This window comes from Anguilla anguilla, chromosome 17, assembly GCF_013347855.1.
Source record: "Anguilla anguilla isolate fAngAng1 chromosome 17, fAngAng1.pri, whole genome shotgun sequence".
In the NCBI taxonomy this organism is placed as follows: Eukaryota; Metazoa; Chordata; class Actinopteri; order Anguilliformes; family Anguillidae; genus Anguilla; species Anguilla anguilla.
In genome coordinates, this window is record NC_049217.1 from 11,827,286 (window position 1) to 11,850,366 (window position 23,081).

Sequence of the window (23,081 nt, forward strand, 5' to 3'; positions counted from 1 at the left end):
ATTAGCTGCGCAGACCAAGAAACTTCCTGGAAGACTGGTAGTGCTTTGAGCAAGCTTCTGATTCCCAGGAAATGCTACCTGGGAATCAAACTGGCAACCCTCTGGCCACCCAGTGTACTGCACTGCCACTACCATTATGAACTGAATTCAGTTACTCATCAGTAGTGTGTGTGGCTATAAATGGTTCATTGTCATTATGCTACATGAATAAATGTATGCATTTAATTATGGATAGCTGTTGCAATTGTCCATTTTTCCAAAGTGAGATATTAACGGTTCTAGGAAAACCATCGTCCATGTGCAAGACTGAATAATTCCTTAGAATTACTAACAAATTTACAAATACTCGATTCAGAGCTCTGTTCCCAGTTAGCTGCCACTCATCTCAGTGGCTCTGTTGTAGTCTTTGGGAACAGTGGAACATTCAAAATGTCAGGTCAGGCACAAGTTACTCATGGCTGTTTAATACAGCCATCTATCCCATGAATGTTAACGGCTAAGAGTGTGGTCACATGATCCTGTGTAGCACTTACAACTGGATCACACCCGTTGATATAAGAGCATTGTTTGCTAAATACACATGTGCATAACAAACACCATACATTTACCAAAATAAACAGGAATCAACGCATGACCCCAACCCAGACGACAAGCGACGTCCACCCCCTCCCCCCAAGAAATTATTTTAATTCATTTGTTTAATAACATTTTTCTTTTATAGTCAATGACATTTACTTTATAGAAAATAAACATCTCTAAGAAATACTATACACAATTATTTAAGTACATCACATCTTACATTTAAACAGTGTCAAATACTTATATACACCATTAAATAATGATAAGTTCAGAACTGAGAATCATCAAGATCGCTGGATGCATTGTTTTAAAACTCATGACTTTACGGTCACGTTATTAACTATACCTAGCTGAGGTGTGTGTGTGCATCGTGATCAGTTACATCAGTTTTGTGCCCCCCCCCCCCCCCCCCCCCCCAAAAAAAAAAAAGGTCAAAGGTGAATCGCAGTACTGAATGAGAATATGGACTATGGCCCTGCCCCATCTCAGTCCTCAACAGAGACGTGCGCGTTATCAAGCTCACGATAAGTGGCACAAATGACGTGAAAGTCGAGAGCGTGGCGCATAAACTAGGACTTCGCTTGCAAGATTTCAACTACAGCGCAGACAGGAAGTCCGAGGGTCGCGTGCCTCACTCGTCGCTCACAAGATCACGACTCGAGTTTTGGAAATATTCACGCTGAATGGATATCGATATGAAGGCCTTACGTCTGCAAATGCACATCAAAATACAGGTCGGAAGAGCATTATATAGTAAAATACCTTTAGTTAAATATCAGAATATTTACTTGTTTTAGAGCACGCCATGTACATTATAACACTCAAGCATACATTGAAATACATCCAGTGAGTACGGATTTGTGACATCTTGCTATCAGAGCACATCTGCGCACGCAATTCCAAAATACTGATATCTGCTAAAACCTGGCGGGGATGGGTTCGATGCTCAGACCTGGGTCAACTACATAAGATATACTTCAATTCTTCAGATACTACTACAATTTAGAAAATCTCCTGCAGATCTCAGACTATTTTAACAAAACGGAGAATCATATGAAAGAAGATTTTTGTTCCGAATAACTTTTTCTGTAATCGGCAGGAATTTTACCGGTGTCTAAATGGTTAAAGTATTTGATTCAAAGTATCTGAATCAGGGCCCGATGGACCTTAATATCTGTGTGACTGTGGTCGGACCAAATCGAAACGGACCCCTTTATCCCGAACAGAGTGGCACATTTGGGTTTTAAGCTGGCGTTGACCCACACTAATATCTTCTCTGCTGCTCCTGTTCTGGAGCGGCAGACACGCACGTCCGAACGGGGCTAAGTGTCCCCGTTAGAAACGCGGCTCGCCGGATTTCCGCAGCCGCGCCGCAGGAATGCTCTGAATCGCTTTTCCAGTTGAGCTGTGCAATCCGGGTGAATTCGTTCAGCAGGGCTCATGTCACGTTCTGTCCCTTGTTGCACTGCATAGGAGATGAATCTCTTCAAATTTATTTTACAAGTCCTGCGAAATAGGAACAAACGAAGAAAGTATATTAGGAAGACATGTAAACGCACAGAATGCAGAAACATCGCTCGCTGGACTAATTGTGCTGTCTATTTCTGTAGCAGAATGAAAGAAACGCTCTCCGTTGTGCCATTGAGATCCCAGTACTTTCTCGCAAAAGAACACATCCTTAATACCGGCTAGCAACCCACAGGAACACAGACATGGCAGTGAGCTACACAAACCGCGTGCTTTCTGCTACACAATCAGTTTACAGATGCCGCTCAGGTAACTGGCATGCCAGGTCGGCTGTCCAGGTTGGCAGGGCATGCGCCATACCTTTCCAGTCCCGAAGAAGATTGCCACTTTTCAGGGTTTCCAACAAAAAAATAACCACAATCACCACAGTGTCTCACAGCTGACAAACATTAACTGCTCTACCATCTGACCACACAGAAAGTACTACGCAGGCCCAGGCTTGGGTTATTCCATTATGATATTATTTTTACATGAACACAGGGCAGAGTCGGGCTGTGGCTCGGCTCCAGCATGGGGTTGGTGGGGATTTGGAGGGCAGGATTGAAGACACTGTGCTATAACGTGGAGTCGACCAATAAAACGCATGCTACATGAAACAGGGCAGCGCTGCCTGTGCAGTCAGAAAAACCTGCGCAGGCCAGTTGGGTAAGTGTGCTGCTCATTCTCTGCATTATAGCAGGATACAACAGGCACAATCCTGTTTTTGTTCAAGCAAATAATAAATCTAAGAAGCATCCAGGCAGGAGAAAATCCTGTGCTTTTGCTGTGTTGCCCAATCCAATCTGCTGTGGTGAGTTTAGAAGGCACACACATTTCGTTCCTGTGTGTGAGTGCAAGCCTGGTTCTTGGTATACACAGAACAGAAGATATTCCAGCCGTCTCAGAATGGGGTCCATACTGCAGTTCTGTATTTATTTTGAGCTCATATACTGGCAGCAAATAGACCAGAGTCTTTAGACTGAACGTCTGACATGCACGGGTGTTGGGTGGCACTGAAACTTCCCTCAGTGCAGTGTCGCGAATGACCACAAGGTGGAGCAGCAGAGTCGTAAATCCAGTATTTTTTATATAAAGCCAGAGGAGAGGAATAATGAGGAAAATAAGAGCAGTGCTTCCAGAGCAGGTGCCGTGCATATCAGCTTGAGGTTTAATCTCAACCTGCAGGGCTGAAGCTGGCCTGAAACCTACAGAGCTGGGCTAATTCTATAGATTTTTAACAATAAACTGACTGTGTTGTTATCTTCAATTTGGCTGCATAGATACAACACATTTATTTTGGGTTTACATCAAAAACATTTCAATAAAACAACAGCAGCTTTTATCTTTCAGCAGGAGCGTGTGCTAAACCTACCACCACTGGGCCAGCTTTACTTTGGGGATGCTTTTACAATGTTCTGTTTGGCATTGTGGATTGACTTGCTGGTTTGGATCCTCTTGGCTGCTGAGAATACTTTGATCTCCCTGTCCCTCCATGCAAGCAGATATTTGTGTGTGTGCGTGCACATGCAAGCTGTACGTGTGTGTGTGTGTGTGTGTGTGTGTGTGTTTGTGTGCACGTGAGCTGTACATATGTGAGTGTCTGTCTGTGTTATGCTGCTGTCACACGCCCCATAATTGAAGCCTCATAATTGTGTCAGGGCCATCCGTTTTGTTGCCAAGGAGGAATGACAGAATCAACATGCGCTGGAACCAGAAAATCACTAATGAACAAGTAATGTTTCACACAAGGAGCATGCCAGGAAAAAGCAGGGGTTTCACTAGGTGGTCAGGGGAGGCAGGAGACAGGCAGATGTGTCAACAAGTGCCTGTGTGTGGAACTTTGCTCTACAGTAGTTCTAGAAAGTAAATATCACGCAAACAATAATACAAATGGAAAATGATATGTTTCAGGTCTTTTAAAAAGATTTTTTCCTTGATATTTTTTATATATTGCTCATTTTTTAATGGCCATAGGTACCCATGCTACAGTAGAAAATATTTGACTCATTCAAAATCATTAACAAACGTGTGTCCTAACCATTCTTCAAGCTGCTGAACACAGCCGTGAACTTGCCTTTACCCTCAGACCATTGGTAGCTTGGAAAACTTCAGAAAACCTATTTAAAATGTATTAAAAATCAAGGTAAATATCACGAATACAATAATACAAATGCAAAATGATATGTTTCAGGTTTTTTAAAAAGATTTTTTTTCATTGAAAAAATATTAATATATTGCACATTTTTTTATGGCCATAGGTACCCATGCTACAGTAGAAAATATTTGACTCATTCAAAATCATTAACAAACCTGTGTCCTAACCATTCTTCAAGCTGCTGAACACAGCTGTGAACTTGCCTTTACCCTCAGACTTACGGTTTTCCTAACCCTAACCCTAATTTGGGCCCTTAACCCTAATTGAAGCCATTGGTAGCTTGGAAAACTTCAGAAAACCCATTTAAAATTGATTAAAAATCAAGCTAAATATCACAAATACAATAATACAAATGGAAAATGATATGTTTCAGGTTTTTTAAAAAGATTTTTTTTCATTGAAAAAATATTAATATATTGCACATTTTTTTATGGCCATAGGTACCCATGCTACAGTAGAAAATATTTGACTCATTCAAAATCGTTAACAAACCTGTGTCCTAACTATTCTTCAAGCTGCTGAACACAGCTGTGAACTTGCCTTTACCCTCAGACTTACGGTTTTCCTAACCCTAACCCTAATTTGGGCCCTTAACCCTAATTGAAGCCATTGGTAGCTAGGAAAACTTCAGAAAACCCATTTAAAATTGATTAAGAATCAAGCTAAATATCACGAATACAATAATACAAATGGAAAATGATATGTTTCAGGTTCTAAAAAAAAAATTTTATTCATTGAAAAAATATTAATATATTGCACATTTTATTATGGCCATAGGTACCCATGCTACAGTAGAAAATATTTGACTCATTCAAAATCGTTAACAAACCTGTGTCCTAACTATTCTTCAAGCTGCTGAACACAGCCGTCAACTTGCCTTTACCCTCAGACTTACGGTTTTCCTAACCCTAACCCTAATTTGGGCCCTTAACCCTAATTGAAGCCATTGGTAGCTTGGAAAACTTCAGAAAACCCATTTAAAATTGATTAAAAATCAAGCTAAATATCACGAATACAATAATACAAATGGAAAATGATATGTTTCAGGTTCTAAAAAAAAAATTTTATTCATTGAAAAAATATTAATATATTGCACATTTTATTATGGCCATAGGTACCCATGCTACAGTAGAAAATATTTGACTCATTCAAAATCGTTAACAAACCTGTGTCCTAACTATTCTTCAAGCTGCTGAACACAGCCGTCAACTTGCCTTTACCCTCAGACTTACGGTTTTCCTAACCCTAACCCTAATTTGGGCCCTTAACCCTAATTGAAGCCATTGGTAGCTTGGAAAACTTCAGAAAACCCATTTAAAATTGATTAAAAATTAAGGTAAATATCACGAATACAATAATACAAATGCAAAATGATATGTTTCAGGTCTTTTAAAAAGATTTTTTTTCATTGAAAAAATATTAATATATTGCACATTTTTTTATGGCCATAGGCACCCTTGCTACAGTAGAAATTATTTGACTCATTCAAAATCATTAACAAACCTGTGTCCTAACCATTCTTCAAGCTGCTGAACACAGCGGTGAACTTGCCTTTACCCTCAGACTTACGGTTTTCCTAACCCTAACCCTAATTTGGGCCCTTAACCCTAATTGAAGCCATTGGTAGCTTGGAAAACTTCAGAAAACCCATTTAAAATTGATTAAGAATCAAGCTAAATATCACGAATACAATAATACAAATGGAAAATGATATGTTTCAGGTTTTAAAAAAAAAATTTTATTCATTGAAATAATATTAATATATTGCACATTTTTTTATGGCCATAGGTACCCATGCTACAGTAGAAAATATTTGACTCATTCAAAATCGTTAACAAACCTGTGTCCTAACTATTCTTCAAGCTGCTGAACACAGCCGTCAACTTGCCTTTACCCTCAGACTTACGGTTTTCCTAACCCTAACCCTAATTTGGGCCCTTAACCCTAATTGAAGCCATTGGTAGCTTGGAAAACTTCAGAAAACCCATTTAAAATTGATTAAAAATCAAGCTAAATATCACAAATACAATAATACAAATGGAAAATGATATGTTTCAGGTTTTTTAAAAAGATTTTTTTTCATTGAAAAAATATTAATATATTGCACATTTTTTTATGGCCATAGGTACCCATGCTACAGTAGAAAATATTTGACTCATTCAAAATCGTTAACAAACCTGTGTCCTAACTATTCTTCAAGCTGCTGAACACAGCTGTGAACTTGCCTTTACCCTCAGACTTACGGTTTTCCTAACCCTAACCCTAATTTGGGCCCTTAACCCTAATTGAAGCCATTGGTAGCTAGGAAAACTTCAGAAAACCCATTTAAAATTGATTAAGAATCAAGCTAAATATCACGAATACAATAATACAAATGGAAAATGATATGTTTCAGGTTCTAAAAAAAAAATTTTATTCATTGAAAAAATATTAATATATTGCACATTTTATTATGGCCATAGGTACCCATGCTACAGTAGAAAATATTTGACTCATTCAAAATCGTTAACAAACCTGTGTCCTAACTATTCTTCAAGCTGCTGAACACAGCTGTGAACTTGCCTTTACCCTCAGAGTTACGGTTTTCCTAACCCTAACCCTAATTTGGGCCCTTAACCCTAATTGAAGCCATTGGTAGCTTGGAAAACTTCAGAAAACCCATTTAAAATTGATTAAGAATCAAGCTAAATATCACGAATACAATAATACAAATGGAAAATGATAGGTTTCAGGTTCTAAAAAAAAAATTTTATTCATTGAAAAAATATTAATATATTGCACATTTTATTATGGCCATAGGTAGCCAAGCTACAGTAGAAAATATTTGACTCATTCAAAATCATTAACAAACCTGTGTCCTAAGCATTCTTCAAGCTGCTGAACACAGCCGTCAACTTGCCTTTACCCTCAGACTTAGGGTTTTCCTAACCCTAACCCTAATTTGGGCCCATAACCCTAATTGAAGCCATTGGTAGCTTGGAAAACTTCAGAAAACCCATTTAAAATTGATTAAAAATCAAGGTAAATAAAAAAAATACAATAATACAAATGGAAAATGATATGTTTCAGGTTTTTTAAAAAGATTTTTTTTCATTGAAAAAATATTAATATATTGCAAATTTTTTTATGGCCATAGGTACCCATGCTACAGTAGAAAATATTTGACTCATTCAAAATCGTTAACAAACCTGTGTCCTAACTATTCTTCAAGCTGCTGAACACAGCCGTCAACTTGCCTTTACCCTCAGACTTACGGTTTTCCTAACCCTAACCCTAATTTGGGCCCTTAACCCTAATTGAAGCCATTGGTAGCTTGGAAAACTTCAGAAAACACATTTAAAATTGATTAAAAATTAAGGTAAATATCACGAATACAATAATACAAATGCAAAATGATATGTTTCAGGTCTTTTAAAAAGATTTTTTTTCATTGAAAAAATATTAATATATTGCACATTTTTTTATGGCCATAGGCACCCTTGCTACAATAGAAAATAATTGACTCATTCAAAATCATTAACAAACCTGTGTCCTAACCATTCTTCAAGCTGCTGAACACAGCGGTGAACTTGCCTTTACCCTCAGACTTACGGTTTTCCTAACCCTAACCCTAATTTGGGCCCTTAACCCTAATTGAAGCCATTGGTAGCTTGGAAAACTTCAGAAAACCCATTTAAAATTGATTAAGAATCAAGCTAAATATCACGAATACAATAATACAAATGGAAAATGATATGTTTCAGGTTTAAAAAAAAAAATTTTATTCATTGAAAAAATATTAATATATTGCACATTTTATTATGGCCATAGGTACCCATGCTACAGTAGAAAATATTTGACTCATTCAAAATCGTTAACAAACCTGTGTCCTAACTATTCTTCAAGCTGCTGAACACAGCCGTCAACTTCCCTTTACCCTCAGACTTACGGTTTTCCTAACCCTAACCCTAATTTGGGCCCTTAACCCTAATTGAAGCCATTGGTAGCTTGGAAAACTTCAGAAAACCCATTTAAAATTGATTAAGAATCAAGCTAAATATCACGAATACAATAATACAAATGGAAAATGATATGTTTCAGGTTTAAAAAAAAAAAATTTATTCATTGAAAAAATATTAATATATTGCACATTTTATTATGGCCATAGGTACCCATGCTACAGTAGAAAATATTTGACTCATTCAAAATCGTTAACAAACCTGTGTCCTAACTATTCTTCAAGCTGCTGAACACAGCCGTCAACTTGCCTTTACCCTCAGACTTACGGTTTTCCTAACCCTAACCCTAATTTGGGCCCTTAACCCTAATTGAAGCCATTGGTAGCTTGGAAAACTTCAGAAAACCCATTTAAAATGGATTAAGAATCAAGCTAAATATCACGAATACAATAATACAAATGGAAAATGATATGTTTCAGGTTTTTTAAAAAGATTTTTATTTATTGAAAAAATATTAATATATTGCACATTTTTTTATGGCCATAGGTACCCATGCTACAGTAGAAAATATTTGACTCACTCAAAATCATTAACAAACCTGTGTCCTAACCATTCTTCAAGCTGCTGAACACAGCTGTGAACTTGCCTTTACCCTCAGACTTACGGTTTTCCTAACCCTAACCCTAATTTGGGCCCTTAACCCTAATTGAAGCCATTGGTAGCTTGGAAAACTTCAGAAAACCCATTTAAAATTGATTAAAAATCAAGCTAAATATCACGAATACAATAATACAAATGGAAAATGATATGTTTCAGGTTTTTTAAAAAGATTTTTTTTCATTGAAAAAATATTAATATATTGCACATTTTTTTATGGCCATAGGTACCCATGCTACAGTAGAAAATATTTGACTCATTCAAAATCGTTAACAAACCTGTGTCCTAACTATTCTTCAAGCTGCTGAACACAGCTGTGAACTTGCCTTTACCCTCAGACTTACGGTTTTCCTAACCCTAACCCTAATTTGGGCCCTTAACCCTAATTGAAGCCATTGGTAGCTTGGAAAACTTCAGAAAACCCATTTAAAATTGATTAAGAATCAAGCTAAATATCACGAATACAATAATACAAATGGAAAATGATATGTTTCAGGTTTTAAAAAAAAAATTTTATTCATTGAAAAAATATTAATATATTGCACATTTTTTTATGGCCATAGGTACCCATGCTACAGTAGAAAATATTTGACTCATTCAAAATCATTAACAAACCTGTTTCCTAACCATTCTTCAAGCTGCTGAACACAGCTGTGAACTTGCCTTTACCCTCAGACTTACGGTTTTCCTAACCCTAACCCTAATTTGGGCCCTTAACCCTAATTGAAGCCATTGGTAGCTTGGAAAACTTCAGAAAACACATTTAAAATTGATTAAAAATTAAGGTAAATATCACGAATACAATAATACAAATGCAAAATGATATGTTTCAGGTCTTTTAAAAAGATTTTTTTTCATTGAAAAAATATTAATATATTGCACATTTTTTTATGGCCATAGGCACAGTTGCTGCAGTAGAAAATATTTGACTCATTCAAAATCATTAACAAACCTGTGTCCTAACCATTCTTCAAGCTGCTAAACACAGCTGTGAACTTGCCTTTACCCTCAGACTTACGGTTTTCCTAACCCTAACCCTAATTTGGGCCCTTAACCCTAATTGAAGCCATTGGTAGCTTGGAAAACTTCAGAAAACCCATTTAAAATTGATTAAAAATCAAGGTAAATATCACGCAAACAATAATACAAATGGAAAATGATATGTTTCAGGTTTTTTAAAAAGATTTTTTTTCATTGAAAAATTTTTTATATATTGCTCATTTTTTAATGGCCATAGGTACCCATGCTACAGTAGAAAATATTTGACTCATTCAAAGTCATTAACAAACGTGTGTCCTAACCATTTTTCAAGCTGCTGAACACAGCCGTGAACTTGCCTTTACCCTCAGACTTACCGTTTTCCTAACCCTAACCCTAGATTGGGCCCTTAACCCTAATTGAAGCCATTGGTAGATTGGAAAACTTCAGAAAACTGATTCAAAATTGATTAATAAACAAGGTAAATATCAAGAATAAAATAATACAAATGCAAAATAATATGTTTCAGGTCTTAAAAACATTTTTATTTCTTGAATAAAAATGAATATATTGCATAGGTCCTTAATGGCCATAGGAAGCCAAGCTACAGTAGAAAATATTTGACTCATTCAAAATCATTAACAAACCTGTGTCCTAAGCATTCTTCAAGCTGCTGAACACAGCCGTCAACTTGCCTTTACCCTCAGACTTAGGGTTTTCCTAACCCTAACCCTAATTTGGGCCCATAACCCTAATTGAAGCCATTGGTAGCTTGGAAAACTTCAGAAAACCCATTTAAAATTGATTAAGAATCAAGCTAAATATCACGAATACAATAATACAAATGGAAAATGATAGGTTTCAGGTTCTAAAAAAAAAATTTTATTCATTGAAAAAATATTAATATATTGCACATTTTATTATGGCCATAGGTAGCCAAGCTACAGTAGAAAATATTTGACTCATTCAAAATCATTAACAAACCTGTGTCCTAAGCATTCTTCAAGCTGCTGAACACAGCCGTCAACTTGCCTTTACCCTCAGACTTAGGGTTTTCCTAACCCTAACCCTAATTTGGGCCCATAACCCTAATTGAAGCCATTGGTAGCTTGGAAAACTTCAGAAAACCCATTTAAAATTGATTAAAAATCAAGGTAAATAAAAAAAATACAATAATACAAATGGAAAATGATATGTTTCAGGTTTTTTAAAAAGATTTTTTTTCATTGAAAAAATATTAATATATTGAAAATTTTTTTATGGCCATAGGTACCCATGCTACAGTAGAAAATATTTGACTCATTCAAAATCGTTAACAAACCTGTGTCCTAACTATTCTTCAAGCTGCTGAACACAGCCGTCAACTTGCCTTTACCCTCAGACTTACGGTTTTCCTAACCCTAACCCTAATTTGGGCCCTTAACCCTAATTGAAGCCATTGGTAGCTAGGAAAACTTCAGAAAACCCATTTAAAATTGATTAAGAATTAAGGTAAATATCACGAATACAATAATACAAATGCAAAATGATATGTTTCAGGTCTTTTAAAAAGATTTTTTTTCATTGAAAAAATATTAATATATTGCACATTTTTTTATGGCCATAGGCACCCTTGCTACAGTAGAAAATAATTGACTCATTCAAAATCATTAACAAACCTGTGTCCTAACCATTCTTCAAGCTGCTGAACACAGCGGTGAACTTGCCTTTACCCTCAGACTTACGGTTTTCCTAACCCTAACCCTAATTTGGGCCCTTAACCCTAATTGAAGCCATTGGTAGCTTGGAAAACTTCAGAAAACCCATTTAAAATTGATTAAGAATCAAGCTAAATATCACAAATACAATAATACAAATGGAAAATGATATGTTTCAGGTTTTAAAAAAAAAATTTTATTCATTGAAAAAATATTAATATATTGCACATTTTATTATGGCCATAGGTACCCATGCTACAGTAGAAAATATTTGACTCATTCAAAATCGTTAACAAACCTGTGTCCTAACTATTCTTCAAGCTGCTGAACACAGCCGTCAACTTGCCTTTACCCTCAGACTTACGGTTTTCCTAACCCTAACCCTAATTTGGGCCCTTAACCCTAATTGAAGCCATTGGTAGCTTGGAAAACTTCAGAAAACCCATTTAAAATTGATTAAGAATCAAGCTAAATATCACGAATACAATAATACAAATGGAAAATGATATGTTTCAGGTTTTAAAAAAAAAAATTTATTCATTGAAAAAATATTAATATATTGCACATTTTATTATGGCCATAGGTACCCATGCTACAGTAGAAAATATTTGACTCACTCAAAATCATTAACAAACCTGTGTCCTAACCATTCTTCAAGCTGCTGAACACAGCTGTGAACTTGCCTTTACCCTCAGACTTACGGTTTTCCTAACCCTAACCCTAATTTGGGCCCTTAACCCTAATTGAAGCCATTGGTAGCTTGGAAAACTTCAGAAAACCCATTTAAAATTGATTAAAAATCAAGCTAAATATCACGAATACAATAATACAAATGGAAAATGATATGTTTCAGGTTTTTTTAAAAGATTTTTTTTCATTGAAAAAATATTAATATATTGCACATTTTTTTATGGCCATAGGTACCCATGCTACAGTAGAAAATATTTGACTCATTCAAAATCGTTAACAAACCTGTGTCCTAACTATTCTTCAAGCTGCTGAACACAGCTGTGAACTTGCCTTTACCCTCAGACTTATGGTTTTCCTAACCCTAACCCTAATTTGGGCCCTTAACCCTAATTGAAGCCATTGGTAGCTTGGAAAACTTCAGAAAACCCATTTAAAATTGATTAAGAATCAAGCTAAATATCACGAATACAATAATACAAATGGAAAATTATATGTTTTAGGTTTTAAAAAAAAAATTTTATTCATTGAAAAAATATTAATATATTGCACATTTTATTATGGCCATAGGTACCCATGCTACAGTAGAAAATATTTGACTCATTCAAAATCGTTAACAAACCTGTGTCCTAACTATTCTTCAAGCTGCTGAACACAGCCGTCAACTTGCCTTTACCCTCAGACTTACGGTTTTCCTAACCCTAACCCTAATTTGGGCCCTTAACCCTAATTGAAGCCATTGGTAGCTTGGAAAACTTCAGAAAACCCATTTAAAATTGATTAAAAATCAAGCTAAATATCACAAATACAATAATACAAATGGAAAATGATATGTTTCAGGTTTTTTAAAAAGATTTTTTTTCATTGAAAAAATATTAATATATTGCACATTTTTTTATGGCCATAGGTACCCATGCTACAGTAGAAAATATTTGACTCATTCAAAATCATTAACAAACCTGTTTCCTAACCATTCTTCAAGCTGCTGAACACAGCTGTGAACTTGCCTTTACCCTCAGACTTACGGTTTTCCTAACCCTAACCCTAATTTGGGCCCTTAACCCTAATTGAAGCCATTGGTAGCTTGGAAAACTTCAGAAAACACATTTAAAATTGATTAAAAATTAAGGTAAATATCACGAATACAATAATACAAATGCAAAATGATATGTTTCAGGTCTTTTAAAAAGATTTTTTTTCATTGAAAAAATATTAATATATTGCACATTTTTTTATGGCCATAGGCACAGTTGCTGCAGTAGAAAATATTTGACTCATTCAAAATCATTAACAAACCTGTGTCCTAACCATTCTTCAAGCTGCTAAACACAGCTGTGAACTTGCCTTTACCCTCAGACTTACGGTTTTCCTAACCCTAACCCTAATTTGGGCCCTTAACCCTAATTGAAGCCATTGGTAGCTTGGAAAACTTCAGAAAACCCATTTAAAATTGATTAAAAATCAAGCTAAATATCACGCAAACAATAATACAAATGGAAAATGATATGTTTCAGGTCTTTTAAAAAGATTTTTTCCTTGAAAAATTTTTTATATATTGCTCATTTTTTAATGGCCATAGGTACCCATGCTACAGTAGAAAATATTTGACTCATTCAAAGTCATTAACAAACCTGTGTCCTAACCATTTTTCAAGCTGCTGAACACAGCCGTGAACTTGCCTTTACCCTCAGACTTACCGTTTTCCTAACCCTAACCCTAGATTGGGCCCTTAACCCTAATTGAAGCCATTGGTAGATTGGAAAACTTCAGAAAACTGATTCAAAATTGATTAATAAACAAGGTAAATATCAAGAATAAAATAATACAAATGCAAAATAATATGTTTCAGGTCTTAAAAACATTTTTATTTCTTGAATAAAAATGAATATATTGCACAGGTCCTTAATGGCCATAGGTAGCCAAGCTACAGTAGAAAATATTTTACTCATTCAAAATCATTAACAAACCTGTGTCCTAAGCATTCTTCAAGCTGCTGAACACAGCCGTCAACTTGCCTTTACCCTCAGACTTAGGGTTTTCCTAACCCTAACCCTAATTTGGGCCCATAACCCTAATTGAAGCCATTGGTACCTTGGAAAACTTCAGAAAACCCATTTAAAATTGATTAAGAATCAAGCTAAATATCACGAATACAATAATACAAATGGAAAATGATATGTTTCAGGTTTTTTAAAAAGATTGTTTTTCATTGAAAAAATATTAATATATTGCACATTTTTTTATAGCCATAGGCACCCTTGCTACAGTAGAAAATATTTGACTCATTCAAAATCGTTAACAAACCTGTGTCCTAACTATTCTTCAAGCTGCTGAACACAGCCGTCAACTTGCCTTTACCCTCAGACTTACGGTTTTCCTAACCCTAACCCTAATTTGGGCCCTTAACCCTAATTGAAGCCATTGGTAGCTTGGAAAACTTCAGAAAACCCATTTAAAATTGATTAAGAATCAAGCTAAATATCACGAATACAATAATACAAATGGAAAATGATATGTTTCAGGTTTTTAAAAAAAAATTTTATTCATTGAAAAAATATTAATATATTGCACATTTTATTATGGCCATAGGTACCCATGCTACAGTAGAAAATATTTGACTCATTCAAAATCGTTAACAAACCTGTGTCCTAACTATTCTTCAAGCTGCTGAACACAGCCGTCAACTTGCCTTTACCCCCAGACTTACGGTTTTCCTAACCCTAACCCTAATTTGGGCCCTTAACCCTAATTGAAGCCATTGGTAGCTTGGAAAACTTCAGAAAACCCATTTAAAATTGATTAAGAATCAAGCTAAATATCACGAATACAATAATACAAATGGAAAATGATATGTTTCAGGTTTTTTAAAAAGATTTTTATTTATTGAAAAAATATTAATATATTGCACATTTTTTATGGCCATAGGTACCCATGCTACAGTAGAAAATATTTGACTCATTCAAAATTATTAACAAACCTGTGTCCTAACCATTCTTCAAGCTGCTGAACACAGCTGTGAACTTGCCTTTACCCTCAGACTTACGGTTTTCCTAACCCTAACCCTAATTTGGGCCCTTAACCCTAATTGAAGCCATTGGTAGCTTGGATAACTTCAGAAAACCCATTTAAAATTGATTAAAAATCAAGCTAAATATCACGAATACAATAATACAAATGGAAAATGATATGTTTCAGGTTTTTTAAAAAGATTTTTTTTCTTTGAAAAAATATTAATATATTGCACATTTTTTATGGCCATAGGTACTCATGCTACAGTAGAAAATATTTGACTCATTCAAAATCGTTAACAAACCTGTGTCCTAACCATTCTTCAAGCTGCTGAACACAGCTGTGAACTTGCCTTTACCCTCAGACTTACGGTTTTCCTAACCCTAACCCTAATTTGGGCCCTTAACCCTAATTGAAGCCATTGGTAGCTTGGAAAACTTCAGAAAACCCATTAAAAATTGATTACAAATTAAGGTAAATATCACGAATACAATAATACAAATGAAAAATGATATGTTTCAGGTCTTTTAAAAAGATTTTTTTTCATTGAAAAAATATTAATATATTGCCAATTTTTTTATGGCCATAGGCACCCTTGCTACAGTAGAAAATATTTGACTCATTCAAAATCATTAACAAACCTGTGTCCTAACCATTCTTCAAGCTGCTGAACACAGCTGTGAACTTGCCTTTAGCCCCAGACTTACGGTTTTCCTAACCCTAACCCTAATTTGGGCCCTTAACCCTAATTGAAGCCATTGGTAGCTTGGAAAACTTCAGAAAACCCATTTAATATTGATTAAGAATCAAGCTAAATATCACGAATACAATAATACAAATGGAAAATGATATGTTTCAGGTTTTTTAAAAAGATTGTTATTCATTGAAAAAATATTAATATATTGCACATTTTTTTATGGCCATAGGTACCCATGCTACAGTAGAAAATATTTGACTCATTCAAAATCGTTAACAAACCTGTGTCCTAACTATTCTTCAAGCTGCTGAACACAGCCGTCAACTTGCCTTTACCCTCAGACTTACGGTTTTCCTAACCCTAACCCTAATTTGGCCCCTTAACCCTAATTGAAGCCATTGGTAGCTTGGAAAACTTCAGAAAACCCATTTAAAATTGATTAAGAATCAAGCTAAATATCACGAATACAATAATACAAATGGAAAATGATATGTTTCAGGTTTTTTAAAAAGATTGTTTTTCATTGAAAAAATATTAATATATTGCACATTTTTTTCTGGCCATAGGTACCCATGCTACAGTAGAAAATATTTGACTCATTCAAAATCATTAACAAACCTGTGTCCTAACCATTCTTCAAGCTGCTGAACACAGTGGTGAACTTGCCTTTACCCTCAGACTTACGGTTTTCCTAACCCTAACCCTAATTTGGGCCCTTAACCCTAATTGAAGCCATTGGTAGCTTGGAAAACTTCAGAAAACCCATTTAAAATTGATTAAGAATCAAGCTAAATATCACGAATACAATAATACAAATGGAAAATGATATGTTTCAGGTTTTTTAAAAAGATTGTTATTCATTGAAAAAATATTAATATATTGCACATTTTTTTATGGCCATAGGTACCGATGCTACAGTAGAAAATATTTGACTCATTCAAAATCGTTAACAAACCTGTGTCCTAACTATTCTTCAAGCTGCTGAACACAGCCGTCAACTTGCCTATACCCTCAGACTTACGGTTTTCCTAACCCTAACCCTAATTTGGGCCCTTAACCCAAATTTAAACAATTGGTAGCTTGGAAAACGTCAGAAAACCCATTTAAAATTGATTCAAAATTAAGGTAAATATCACGAATACAATAATACAAATGCAAAATGATATGTTTCAGGTCTTTTAAAAAGATTTTTTTTCATTGAAAAAATATTAATATATTGCACATTTTTTTATGGCCATGGGCACCCTTGCTACAGTAGAAAATATTTGACTCATTCAAAATCATTAACAAACCTGTGTCCTAACCATTCTTCAAGCTGCTGAACACAGTGGTGAACTTGCCTTTACCCTCAGACTTACGGTTTTCCTAACCCTAACCCCAATTTGGGCCCTTAACCCTAATTGAAGCCATTGGTAGCTTGGAAAACTTCAGAAAACCCATTTAAAATTGATTAAAAATTAAGGTAAATATCACGAATACAATAATACAAATGGAAAATGATATGTTTCAGGTTTTTTAAAAAGATTGTTTTTCATTGAAAAAATATTAATATATTGCACATTTTTTTATGGCCATAGGTACCCATGCTACAGTAGAAAATATTTGACTCATTCAAAATCGTTAACAAACCTGTGTCCTAACCATTCTTCAAGCTGCTGAACACAGCTGTGAACTTGCCTTTAGCCCCAGACTTACGGTTTTCCTAACCCTAACCCTAATTTGGGCCCTTAACCCTAATTGAAGCCATTGGTAGCTTGGAAAACTTCAGAAAACCCATTTAATATTGATTAAGAATCAAGCTAAATATCACGAATACAATAATACAAATGGAAAATGATATGTTTCAGGTTTTTTAAAAAGATTGTTATTCATTGAAAAAATATTAATATATTGCACATTTTTTAATGGCCATAGGTACCCCTGCTACAGTAGAAAATATTTTACTCATTCAAAATCATTAACAAACCTGTGTCCTAACCATTCTTCAAGCTGCTGAACACAGCGGTGAACTTGCCTTTACCCTCAGACTTACGGTTTTCCTAACCCTAACCCTAATTTGGGCCCTTAACCCTAATTGAAGCCATTGGTAGCTTGGAAAACTTCAGAAAACCCATTTAAAATTGATTAAAAATTAAGGTAAATATCACGAATACAATAATACAAATGCAAAATGATATGTTTCAGGTCTTTTAAAAAGATTTATTTCTTGAAAAAGTTTTTATATATTGCTCATTTTTTAATGGCCATAGGTACCCATGCTACAGTAGAAAATATTTGACTCATTCAAAATCATTAACAAACCTGTGTCCTAACCATTCTTCAAGCTGCTGAACACAGCGGTGAACTTGCCTTGACCCTCAGACTTACGGTTTTCCTAACCCTAACCCTAATTTGGCCCCTTAACCCTAATTGAAGCCATTGGTAGCTTGGAAAACTTCAGAAAACCCATTTAAAATTGATTAAGAATCAAGCTAAATATCACGAATACAATAATACAAATGGAAAATGATATGTTTCAGGTTTTTTAAAAAGATTGTTATTCATTGAAAAAATATTAATATATTGCACATTTTTTTATGGCCATAGGTACCCATGCTACAGTAGAAAATATTTGACTCATTCAAAATCGTTAACAAACCTGTGTCCTAACTATTCTTCAAGCTGCTGAACACAGCCGTCAACTTGCCTTTACCCTCAGACTTACGGTTTTCCTAACCCTAACCCTAATTTGGCCCCTTAACCCTAATTGAAGCCATTGGTAGCTTGGAAAACTTCAGAAAACCCATTTAAAATTGATTAAGAATCAAGCTAAATATCACGAATACAATAATACAAATGGAAAATGATATGTTTCAGGTTTTTTAAAAAGATTGTTATTCATTGAAAAAATATTAATATATTGCACATTTTTTTATGGCCATAGGTACCCATGCTACAGTAGAAAATATTTGACTCATTCAAAATCGTTAACAAACCTGTGTCCTAACTATTCTTCAAGCTGCTGAACACAGCCGTCAACTTGCCTTTACCCTCAGACTTACGGTTTTCCTAACCCTAACCCTAATTTGGGCCCTTAACCCTAATTGAAGCCATTGGTACCTTGGAAAACTTCAGAAAACCCATTTAAAATTGATTAAGAATCAAGCTAAATATCACGAATACAATAATACAAATGGAAAATTATATGTTTCAGGTTTTTTAAAAAGATTGTTTTTCATTGAAAAAATATTAATATATTGCACATTTTTTTATAGCCATAGGCACCCTTGCTACAGTAGAAAATATTTGACTCATTCAAAATCGTTAACAAACCTGTGTCCTAACTATTCTTCAAGCTGCTGAACACAGCCGTCAACTTGCCTTTACCCTCAGACTTACGGTTTTCCTAACCCTAACCCTAATTTGGGCCCTTAACCCTAATTGAAGCCATTGGTACCTTGGAAAACTTCAGAAAACCCATTTAAAATTGATTAAGAATCAAGCTAAATATCACGAATACAATAATACAAATGGAAAATGATATGTTTCAGGTTTTTTAAAAAGATTGTTATTCATTGAAAAAATATTAATATATTGCACATTTTTTTATGGCCATAGGTACCCATGCTACAGTAGAAAATATTTGACTCATTCAAAATCGTTAACAAACCTGTGTCCTAACTATTCTTCAAGCTGCTGAACACAGCCGTCAACTTGCCTTTACCCTCAGACTTACGGTTTTCCTAACCCTAACCCTAATTTGGGCCCTTAACCCTAATTGAAGCCATTGGTACCTTGGAAAACTTCAGAAAACCCATTTAAAATTGATTAAAAATTAAGGTAAATATCACGAATACAATAATACAAATGCAAAATGATATGTTTCAGGTCTTTTAAAAAGATTTATTTCTTGAAAAAGTTTTTATATATTGCTCATTTTTTAATGGCCATAGGTACCCATGCTACAGTAGAAAATATTTGACTCATTCAAAATCATTAACAAACCTGTGTCCTAACCATTCTTCAAGCTGCTGAACACAGCGGTGAACTTGCCTTGACCCTCAGACTTACGGTTTTCCTAACCCTAACCCTAATTTGGCCCCTTAACCCTAATTGAAGCCATTGGTAGCTTGGAAAACTTCAGAAAACCCATTTAAAATTGATTAAGAATCAAGCTAAATATCACAAATACAATAATACAAATGGAAAATGATATGTTTCAGGTTTTTTAAAAAGATTGTTATTCATTGAAAAAATATTAATATATTGCACATTTTTTTATGGCCATAGGTACCCATGCTACAGTAGAAAATATTTGACTCATTCAAAATCGTTAACAAACCTGTGTCCTAACTATTCTTCAAGCTGCTGAACACAGCCGTCAACTTGCCTTTACCCTCAGACTTACGGTTTTCCTAACCCTAACCCTAATTTGGCCCCTTAACCCTAATTGAAGCCATTGGTAGCTTGGAAAACTTCAGAAAACCCATTTAAAATTGATTAAGAATCAAGCTAAATATCACGAATACAATAATACAAATGGAAAATGATATGTTTCAGGTTTTTTAAAAAGATTGTTATTCATTGAAAAAATATTAATATATTGCACATTTTTTTATGGCCATAGGTACCCATGCTACAGTAGAAAATATTTGACTCATTCAAAATCGTTAACAAACCTGTGTCCTAACCATTCTTCAAGCTGCTGAACACAGCCGTCAACTTGCCTTTACCCTCAGACTTACGGTTTTCCTAACCCTAACCCTAATTTGGCCCCTTAACCCTAATTGAAGCCATTGGTACCTTGGAAAACTTCAGAAAACCCATTTAAAATTGATTAAGAATCAAGCTAAATATCACGAATACAATAATACAAATGGAAAATGATATGTTTCAGGTTTTTTAAAAAGATTGTTTTTCATTGAAAAAATATTAATATATTGCACATTTTTTTCTGGCCATAGGTACCCATGCTACAGTAGAAAATATTTGACTCATTCAAAATCGTTAACAAACCTGTGTCCTAACTATTCTTCAAGCTGCTGAACACAGCCGTCAACTTGCCTTTACCCTCAGACTTACGGTTTTCCTAACCCTAACCCTAATTTGGGCCCTTAACCCTAATTGAAGCCATTGGTACCTTGGAAAACTTCAGAAAACCCATTTAAAATTGATTAAGAATCAAGCTAAATATCACGAATACAATAATACAAATGGAAAATGATATGTTTCAGGTTTTTAAAAAGATTGTTTTTCATTGAAAAAATATTAATATATTGCACATTTTTTTATAGCCATAGGCACCCTTGCTACAGTAGAAAATATTTGACTCATTCAAAATCATTAACAAACCTGTGTCCTAACTATTCTTCAAGCTGCTGAACACAGCCGTCAACTTGCCTTTACCCTCAGACTTACGGTTTTCCTAACCCTAACCCTAATTTGGGCCCTTAACCCTAATTGAAGCCATTGGTACCTTGGATAACTTCAGAAAACCCATTTAAAATTGATTAAGAATCAAGCTAAATATCACGAATACAATAATACAAATGGAAAATGATATGTTTCAGGTTTTTAAAAAAGATTGTTATTCATTGAAAAAATATTAATATATTGCACATTTTTTTATGGCCATAGGTACCCATGCTACAGTAGAAAATATTTGACTCATTCAAAATCGTTAACAAACCTGTGTCCTAACTATTCTTCAAGCTGCTGAACACAGCCGTCAACTTGCCTTTACCCTCAGACTTACGGTTTTCCTAACCCTAACCCTAATTTGGGCCCTTAACCCTAATTGAAGCCATTGGTACCTTGGAAAACTTCAGAAAACCCATTTAAAATTGATTAAAAATTAAGGTAAATATCACGAATACAATAATACAAATGCAAAATGATATGTTTCAGGTCTTTTAAAAAGATTTATTTCTTGAAAAAGTTTTTATATATTGCTCATTTTTTAATGGCCATAGGTACCCATGCTACAGTAGAAAATATTTGACTCATTCAAAATCGTTAACAAACCTGTGTCCTAACTATTCTTCAAGCTGCTGAACACAGCCGTCAACTTGCCTTTACCCTCAGACTTACGGTTTTCCTAACCCTAACCCTAATTTGGGCCCTTAACCCTAATTGAAGCCATTGGTAGCTTGGAAAACTTCAGAAAACCCATTTAAAATTGATTAAGAATCAAGCTAAATATCACGAATACAATAATACAAATGGAAAATGATATGTTTCAGGTTTTTTAAAAATATTGTTATTCATAGAAAAAATATTAATATATTGCACATTTTATTATGGCCATAGGTACCCATGCTACAGTAGAAAATATTTGACTCATTCAAAATCGTTAACAAACCTGTGTCCTAACTATTCTTCAAGCTGCTGAACACAGCCGTCAACTTGCCTTTACCCTCAGACTTACGGTTTTCCTAACCCTAACCCTAATTTGGGCCCTTAACCCTAATTGAAGCCATTGGTAGCTTGGAAAACTTCAGAAAACCCATTTAAAATTGATTAAGAATCAAGCTAAATATCACGAATACAATAATACAAATGGAAAATGATATGTTTCAGGTTTTTTAAAAAGATTTTTATTCATTGAAAAAATATTAATATATTGCACATTTTTTTATGGCCATAGGTACCCATGCTACAGTAGAAAATATTTGACTCATTCAAAATCGTTAACAAACCTGTGTCCTAACTATTCTTCAATCTGCTGAACACAGCCGTCAACTTGCCTTTACCCCCAGACTTACGGTTTTCCTAACCCTAACCCTAATTTGGGCCCTTAACCCTAATTGAAGCCATTGGTAGCTTGGAAAACTTCAGAAAACCCATTTAAAATTGATTAAAAATCAAGCTAAATATCATGAATACAATAATACAAATGCAAAATGATATGTTTCAGGTCTTTTAAAAAGATTTATTTCTTGAAAAAGTTTTTATATATTGCTCATTTTTTAATGGCCATAGGTACCCATGCTACAGTAGAAAATATTTGACTCATTCAAAATCATTAACAAACCTGTGTCCTAACCATTCTTCAAGCTGCTGAACACAGCGGTGAACTTGCCTTGACCCTCAGACTTACGGTTTTCCTAACCCTAACCCTAATTTGGCCCCTTAACCCTAATTGAAGCCATTGGTAGCTTGGAAAACTTCAGAAAACCCATTTAAAATTGATTAAGAAT

At 34.7% G+C, this 23,081-nt stretch overlaps 1 protein-coding gene across 1 annotated transcript in view; it reads right to left on the reverse strand.

The window, feature by feature from the left end:
- Positions 1-678: 678 nt before the first annotated feature.
- Positions 679-23,081, reverse strand: part of LOC118216160 (retinoic acid-induced protein 1-like) — a 64,190-nt gene continuing 41,787 nt past the window's right edge. The window contains exon 5 of the mRNA XM_035397200.1: positions 679-2,085. Within this exon, the coding sequence (XP_035253091.1) occupies positions 2,077-2,085 (9 nt within the window). The 3' untranslated portion in view covers positions 679-2,076. The remainder of the gene's footprint in view (positions 2,086-23,081) is intronic.